The 9,146-nt window shown below is 39.1% G+C and overlaps 1 protein-coding gene across 1 annotated transcript in view; it reads right to left on the bottom strand.

Moving 5' to 3' along the window:
• LOC311044412 (uncharacterized protein) overlaps positions 1-6,560 on the bottom strand; it is a gene marked incomplete at both ends in the record, with an annotated part of 21,061 nt that extends 14,501 nt beyond the window's left edge. Inside the window, one exon of the mRNA XM_084055965.1 lies at positions 6,480-6,560. Within this exon, the coding sequence (XP_083912091.1) occupies positions 6,480-6,560 (81 nt within the window). The remainder of the gene's footprint in view (positions 1-6,479) is intronic.
• Between the last annotated feature and the right edge of the window lie 2,586 nt (positions 6,561-9,146).

Genomic DNA, 9,146 nt, shown 5'->3' with positions numbered 1-9,146 from the left:
CTTTTTCCACCACTGGTAGATTAACTGCACAGACACAGTTAAATAAAGCTACGTCTTACCTTGTGCCAAGCGTTGCCTTATATTCCTTTGTGTTGCTAATGAAGCCTCTCACGTCATGGTATTGTTTTACTTGCACAGTCAAAGTATACATAGATAGACACTAGATGTACCGTATCTATCTAGCCGTATTTAATCCTGTGTTTCATGCACCGCGGTTCCGTGTTTACACGTTCCACAGTCGCTGTGATTGGTTGAGATGCGCAGAGAGTTTTAGAGCAGGAAGCCATGCCCATATATGGCCATGATTTTGGGGAGTTCCCCAGATGACGGTGAAGTGACAATTTAAGGACTTTTTAAGACCTTTTTAATACCTAAATAAAAGGGGGAAAAGACCATTACTGAATCAAAAGTAACTAACAAACTATACTATAAAAAACGGTCAAACATTGGGAAAATCATCAAATACTGTAAGAAGCAAAAATTGTGAAGCAAAAACTGAGCAAATCAATTTGACATCAGTTGACTCCGTTACACCAATGGCGGTCCCTCTTGGCTTTTCAACTGAGACTGTTATGGTGAGGTTACACTTCTGACTATGAATTTACTAGCTCACTATGCTCTCTACTCCTCACTGATGGCAGTGTAACGTCACCCTTATGGATTAGTAATACATTGTATTCTATGCCATTACTGGAGATTTCTGACCCTGTTGATGTTGCAGCAGGACAAAGAGCCACCGGTTCTATTGGACATTCAGGATCCATGGAACTGTCTGACACACAAACTGTATGTTCACCATCAAGTGAACAGGACTTGGTATGCACTAATTGATAAAGGTCAAATTTGTATGCATAATAAACTACATAGTATGTGAGGTTCTTATTGTAAACTATAGATTATTTAAGATCAGATTATTTATACAAACTATGAAATGTAAATAAGTATAATCAAAACGGCTGTGTCATGGTAGTACACAATAGATAGTCTCGCGTGGCCAGACTGTTGCCTCCCACAATTTTCTAATGTTTCCAGTCATACAGTCTGGGACTCGGAAGCTCTGATCATGATTAGAAAATAAACCAGATATGAAGCCCTCTCCCCACTTCCGTTTTGTCTTTACAGTCGCGCAAATTTATCCTAATATAAATACAAATCATTAAAGTATATTTAGCTTGCTGCTTAGCAGAAATATAAATAAAATAATAAAATGTAAAGATATTTTAAAATATATTTTCGTGAAAGGAAGTGCCAGCTTCCTCTCTCGGATTTCGGGAGTTGTAGTTCCAGACTCTATATAGCATTCAGAGATTGTGGAATAGTTGTCTGGCTACGCGAGACTACTCAATAGACATACTGTAGGTAGTGTTAAGTTGTGAAATTGATGGCCACACTTAGAAAGAATGCTTGGAGTAACTTTATTTAAGAAATGAAAATAAGCAAATAGTATTTCTGTTTTTCTTCTCCAAGGTTTCTTCTCGGTTATTCAGCTGACTATTGACAACGTAGATCGAGCTGTCACTCCACACAGAATGACTATGGAAAAGCAAAAAAAAGACAATCACTGGATGATCATTGTTGGAAATGAAGAGCGGGTTGGTAGCGATCACCTACCTCAAGACACTTCACGGCCAGTCGTTGATGTCCCATTACATAGTCATTGAGCCAGAGCCCCAAAATTGAGCAATGATTATCGAAAGAGTGGGCAAAACCAAACCTATATTAAATTGTTCATAGGGTCAATACGAGTAAATAAATATATGATAACCTCTCCACAGGAGTAGCTTTTTCATGGTTATCACACATTTTGTTATTTTCCCCATACGTACATGACAGGTGAAAAAAATGACAAAATTGAAAAAAGAGTTATCATAATGAAACTTCTATGGGCTTAAATTAGTGCCAATAATATTTTGTACTTGTAAAAATAATTTGTATTTGTAAACACATTTTGCATTTGTAAAAAAAATATTTGTACTCGTAAAAATAATTTGTACTTATAAAAATATTTTTTGCATTCGTAAAAAAAGTATTTGTACTCGTAAAAACAATATGTACTCGTAAACAAAATATTTGTCTTTGTAAATAAAATATTTGTATTCGTAAATAAAATATTTGTATTCGTAAATAAAATATTTGTCTTTGTAAAACAAAGTTTTGTATTCGTAAGATAAAAATGTGTGTTGTAATTGTAGAATTAAATTTACAATGAACATTGTGACCAGAAAAAAACAACAGTTTGAGCGCTCGAAGATCTGTTCTACGGATTGCAAAACTTTATTTTTGGCACTCTGCACTTCCGGGTCTGAGCCAATCACGTGAGGCCTTCTCCACTACCCAATCATAAAGCTCCATAGGTCTCCATGGCAACATGACAAACGGGGTTGCCATGTTGTGCCATGTTGCTTTGGTGAAAAAGATGTAGGCTTTAAGTTTAGCCATATATCCATTGATTCATCGAATTGATTTGATTGAATACTTTATGAGCAGTTTGCAAAGAAAAACAGGAAAGTACAGTTCAATACTTCTGCTAAGAGGATTTTAAAATCAAGAAAGCCTATGTTTCCATTGGGGTCCTTTGTCCTTTGTACTCAATGCATGAGCACAAAGGATGAGTGCAAGACCATATCTTGTCTTAAAACAATCAGTCAATGGCGAGACATGACTAATCCATTATTTTTAATATATTAAATAAAATAGAAAAGACATGTTGTATCTGTGAGATTCCCCAAGGGCATATATTATTTCACCACAGAGTGGCGCTGCACGTTGACTGCTATGTGAGCAGAGAGGGGAGGAGCATAGGGTTCAAAATGGTGACGAGTGCCTGGCTGGAGTCTTTCACTGTTTGTCAGGAGCGACGTTCGGCGGTATGTCTGACCAACAACCACAACAAGTAAGTGTTTCAATTAGTTAAACCTTTCAAATAAAGTTATAATCTTGCTGTGGTCAAGCAGCTCGAACCAAATCATAAACGGCCGGTGCCACGGTCGAGCTTAGCTACTTTCTATTTAGTTTCGTTTTTATACTAGATGTTTGTTTTCATTCAATCTCTAATGGCCGACCCAAGTGCGAGGGAAAACGCAGTCTTCTCTGCCAAACGAACATGGAAACAGACTGTACTTGTGATGCACAAAGATCGCCCATACATCCATGTTATTATTGAATCACAATGACAATTGCGTTGGCCAAATGCAGCTAAATCATTATGCGACATGAATGTGATCCGCATGCAGCCACAATTATCAGAGGAAATAATGTACTTTTACTCCACTATTATATGAAAACCTTAGTTACTAGTTAATCTGTGGATTTTCATTATCATTACATAACCTACATTAACCACTTCAGCCCTATGCATTTATGCTATTTGAAAATGGCCGATCTACAAGCTCACAATGCATGATTCAAATACATTTTGAACTTGTGAAATGGGATATTCTGCACAATGAGTACTTTTACTTACGTACTTTTAAGTATATTTATTAGCCAATACCTTTGTACTTTTACACAAGTGACTTTTAATTTCTACATTGCAGTATTAATACTTTTACTTAAGTAAAACATTTGACTACTTTTTCCACCACTGCAATTAGCTGTGTGGTGAACTTGTAACATCAAGTAAACATTACAATTGCATTACTATTAGCATTATTTCATTATACAGAAACAAATCAATGTTCTATTTGAATGTAGAAGACTTGTGTTGAGAAAGCATGGACTGTTATGCATTGCATTAATTGTTCTATGAACACTGTAACTGTAGCTATTAACTACCCATGTGCACGTTTTCATTTGTTAAAATATGAATCTGTTTTCATTTACTGTATATGTGACTCTTACTGCAATCTTGATTATCCATCACTACACACATGTGGGAGACATTATAAGCTATATGAAATGTTTATAGGGACCATAGCTTGCATGACCGTACATTGAGGGAAGAATAATGTATTATTTTTTTCTAATCCTCAGGAATATGACAATGCAGTACGCAACTACATGGCCTATTTGAACACGCTGCAGCCACAGGTCCAAAACAGACCAGCTGCTCAGCCTGTGGTGCAGTCGTATAGACCTACTACCAGTCAACCTCCTACCGGGCAGCAGCGAAGTATCCTGCCAGAACTGCAGAAAGATTTACATGGGTAATACTACTTTCTTTTTTGGTATCCAAGGAGTTTACTGTGAAAGGGGTGGTTTAATTTGGGGCATCACTTCCTCATTCAATTCATTTGAGGGATCAAATCAATCGACAATAATGTGGGAACATAACCTGAAATCAAGGGTCATATTAGTCTGTCTACTTCCCCTACAAGAGTATTTCCCTACAAGAGTTTCAGGCGTCACAGCCAGTGTTGCCATTTCTGCTTATTATAAACGACTTTTGGCTTGTTTTTCTATAAAGCCGCTTGTAAATATTGGTGGTTGGGCTTTTGTTTCTAAAGTGTAGTTGCTTTATTTGGCCTTGTTTCTAATGTGTAGTTGCTTATTTGGGCTTGCTACCTAATGTTGTTTAAACCACTTGGTTCCCACTTTATTTCATGTGAAGATGGACCTCCATCTGAAAATATCTTCTGCCTGGGGCCCCTATAAACTAGTCATAAAAAAATGGTAAAAATCGCTGAAACAAGTATTTTGTGTATATATGCTGCCATTTGAACAATTTTCGTTAAATATGTTTTCTTTCCAGAGCATTTCCTACTCGGTATGGTCAAAGAACTGGCAGAGGTAGGAGATCCGCTCCTCCTCGTCTGGCCCCTGCTGTCGCTTCCACAAAAACTGTGGAGTTGAACTTCTGCCTTTTGCCAGAGACTACCAATACAACCCCAGTGGATGAAATAAAACTCTTACAGGCAGGGCTTGGCAGAAGGATAATTGCATTACCTCTCACTGCTGGCCATAATGAGGTACCATAGACTTTTAACTGTTTCGTTTGTCATAGTGAAGGCTATAGTTTTGGGTTTTATTGTGGGTACTGAGTTTTTCATCTATAAACATATTTAACATGGATAGACTGAGTTTGAGCCAGCTGCTTATTAAAGTAATATCTGCTGTTATGTTCATATGTAGATTGAGAGAGCTCTAGAGGAGGAATATCCCAAGATGAAGTCTATCACAGGAGACTGGATGCTACATAAAGCTACAGGTAATAAGCAAACAGCGCAATTATTCATGGTGTGGACGGCCTTTTACTCTCTGTGCATCGATTGACATTATCAGGTGGGTCACCAATTTCATTTAATCAGGAGAGAACCTATTTTTCAGCTTCCAATCTAAAGGGTTCCCAAAAAAATGGTCACTAAAAAGTGTTACTAAACAATCACTTTGTAGCAATGAGTACTCAGTGAAAAATGGTCTTAAGTTAGATATTTTGTTCAGTTTTAAATAGCTCTATATTCTAAGCCGTTGCTCAACCACTATTTTTTCAACATTAAGTCCTCATGAAAATATGTACTGTGTATTTTCAATCAAGGAGGAAGTGGACAACGGCGGCTCACCGCTCTGATGCACGCCTCACAGGGGTATACAGCCAAATATCTGAAGACGCACAGCAACAGTGGAAAACATGTGCTCTTCATAGTTCCAATTCAAAACAAGTTGGATACCTCCCCACTCTCTCCTGAAGCTCATGAATTCAGCAAGATGCCCAAATCCATCTGCAAAGTTTGCAGCGTTACCATGCCGCTTCAGCTTCTTGCAGCCCATGTAGATGTGTGTTTTTCTGTAAGTATCACTTTCTGATGAAGACAATTGTAGTTGTTGATGTAAGTCAATGTATTTGTATCACCCCATTCTTGACTCTTTTTTTTTTTTTTCAAGGAACCCAAGCAGGGTCGTGAAACAAATAGTGATTCAGATGTCGAGGAAATCCCTACCGAGACACTGGCTGATGTTTGTGATGACGTCAACGAGAAAATGGTTAGTGTACAGTGTTGTTCATGTAGTATTTACTAAATAAACTCATTCCAGTTTGATTCTTCAAATCTGACATAAGCCACCTCTTGTTCTTTAGCAAACCTGCCCTGTGTGTGAACGGCAGTTTCCACCATATTTGATCCAGTATCATGCAAGTTCATGTGGCGAATCTGGCAATACGAGGTAATGTAATCTATTTATGTTTGGGAAGGTCCTCTTAATATGAAATTAGGGATGGGCATACCGGTCAAAATCATTATACTGTCCTGGCCAACTCGAATATTTAGTTTATTGGGAATATGACACTTTTTTTTTTCTTTCCATGAATTATTTTGTAGGCTGCCTGAGCAGAAGGAGCGTGGGAGAGCAACTTCGCCTCTAACCCCAGCAGCAAGTGGGGGAGCAGAGGAGATCGCTGGCCCATCGCATTTGATGGCAAATATGGGTGAGTAGTTAACTTGTTTGTGTTTGAAGTTAATGTTTTGTTTTAGTACTGCAAATGCTAATGTCCTGTATATGCTTCCCCTATTCTACACATGCAGAAAACATGGCGCCTAGGTTACCTGAGCAGCAGGAGCATGGGGGACCAAGTTCTCACGAAAACCCAGCAGCAAGTCAAGGAGCAGAGGGGGAGGCTGAACCATCTCGTTTGACAACAAATATGGGTGAGTGAACTGTTAAGTCTTGCGTATACACAAGCGGAAACCATGGCTCTATGTGGCCTGTTATCAGCTTGCCTGGTATTGCTGTGGTGAAAGCAATGCCAGGCATTGTGTTGGTGAAAAGGGCTCTCCCTCCACTATAACTACTCACACATACAATCAACTTAAAAATGACATATAATGACTTTCATTGAATTTAGATGGCTTGCTTTATTGCACATATACTGTACTCCAGGGAACAGTTGATGCTGGATAATATTCTAAAGGTCATATTCCAGACTTGTTTGACTGTGTTAAATTACAGAATTCCTTCTTGAAATATCCAAATATGTATTATGTTTGTAGATCGTTGGAAAAGGGCAGACAACCCCCTAAACGCTGCAGCATTCTTCAGGATAGATCTCCTCGAAATGAAGGAAGATGAGCGCCCACTGAAAGCAAGCTTGGATATCCGTGAGGATCAGCAGTCTCAAACCAGTAGCATCATATCCTTTTACAAAAGAGTAGGTGTTGACTGGGCGAGACCCTTGCGTTGCAAATTACATGGTAACTCCATAGACTCTTAATTTAACTTCATTGTTGTATGCATATGTAGTCTGCTTGTTTTTCTGATGCAGTGTAATGTAGTCTTTCTGTTTACTTTTTGGTATTTCTTTCAGGTGATCAAGCGGTGGGAATTGGTGTGACTCGCCACTTCTTGAGCTTGGCAATGTCGAAAGTGCAATACGGATTTAACTTCGACAGTGGTATGTATATATCTGTTTTTAACAATTAGTGTCACAGCAACTGTAAAATGTTGTGAAACTGTCAGTGTCTTTCTCTTGTTTTTGTTTAATGGCTCAGGTGTGGCTGACATCAGCCTACTGTTTGAAGGGGAAGAGGATCACCGTATCCCCTCCACGCTGGGGCTCTTGGTGGACAGCGACCTGTTCGTGGTGGCAGGGAGAATCATTGGCCATTGCTTCCTGCATGAAGGGCCACAGCTCCATGGGCTGAGCAACGCAGTGATCCATCTTATAGTGCATAATGACAGGGACACTGCTACAATAGAACTAGCAGATGTGGCAGATCTTCAAGTTCGATCCACCCTCCAAAAGGTACATTTGTAAAGTGTCTGCATTAATCATTTCATCTTCTAGTCAAGCATCTTCTAGTCTACAAGAAATTTTAAACAAGTACTGTCATTCTGTCTGATTGGAGTACACCCTTATCTTGCCGTTTTGTGATGAAGTTAATCCACGGTTTCTATGTGTCTTAAAGCTTGACGGAAATGAAGCCCTGACTGAGGAGGAGACTGATAGCGTCAACAGACTTGCTCGGGAGTCCTGGGATCTACCTCCTTTAAGCGCAACCAACCGAAGTTGGATGTTAGAGGCACTGCTACAGCGTGAGGTAAGAAGCCATCATGGCCTAATGGCAACAATAGGGTTTGTGCATAACTGTAGTAGGTTTCCAGAAGCAAGTGGACACCGAACCTGAAACGGGTATGCTACCCTCTAAAGACCTGGCACAGTACTACAGTTATCCACTGAATCTCTCTCACACCAACATCTATTGCATATTGGTAGTATTTCAAAGGCAGAGACTAGCCTCTGTAGTAGTAATTGTTCCACTTATGACGGATTGTTCTTTCAGGTAAGGATAATGTCATTTTATGCTGTTTGTGTTCTTAAGGTGATTTGGCGTAGACAGACACAGATCAAACAACTCAGGAGAGGCCTTAAAGACACCAAAGTCCTTCAGCTGCTTACAGGGAGACCAGATACAGTTCCACTGCTATTCCCGCGGAGTGCAGATGTTGTACTCTGTGCCCTGGTATGTACCAAGTTTAGGCAATTATTTGTCCGATTTTCAAGTGACTGAAAGGGTCCACTCGGTTCTTTCGCGGTCTTGCACAAGCAATATTAATGTTAAGTAAATGACTTAAACAATGGAATGATCCCACTGACCAAGCAATTGTATGACTACTGTTCTGTTTTACTGTATCCATCAAATTGTGAGTCTCTGTAACTGTGTTAACCTGTTCCCAAATTACAGATATAAAACCCTGTATTTGTGTCTGCTATTATGCTAATCCATTTCCATCAGCTGTGACATTTTGGTTTAGCCAGAAAACATTAGACTTGTAGGCTTTTAAAATACTAGTTGATTAATAAAGCCAGCAATTATGACTAATAATAAAATGATTATATTGGTAAAATCCATCAATACATTTTGCTTGTGTTACTCATTTCCTTGCCAGGATCTCCTCAACAACATTGTCTGGCCAGGTGGAGCAGGGTTGGCAGATGATAGTGATAGTGACAATGACGATTACCCCAAGCACCTCAGGGACAGGACAACAGGATTTCTCCGGAGATTCATCGAGACAGGTACAACACATATAGAATCAACTCAGGAAAATGAGTTTACTACTAATTAATTAAGAAATTAATATATTTAATATACTATTCCATTTACAGCATCTCCAGAGACGCTCCGGCAGCTGGTGTTTTTCTGGGTGGGATGGGAAATCCCTAACCCCGGAATGAGGTTCAATGTCGTGACGGACGACTATTTAAAAGCCTC

Source organism: Gymnoscopelus microlampas (assembly GCF_963454915.1).
Source record: "Gymnoscopelus microlampas genome assembly, chromosome: 1".
NCBI classification, from domain to species: Eukaryota; Metazoa; Chordata; class Actinopteri; order Myctophiformes; family Myctophidae; genus Gymnoscopelus; species Gymnoscopelus microlampas.
The sequence above is the reverse complement of the archived record's forward strand: the minus strand, read 5'-3'. Positions and strand labels throughout refer to the sequence as shown.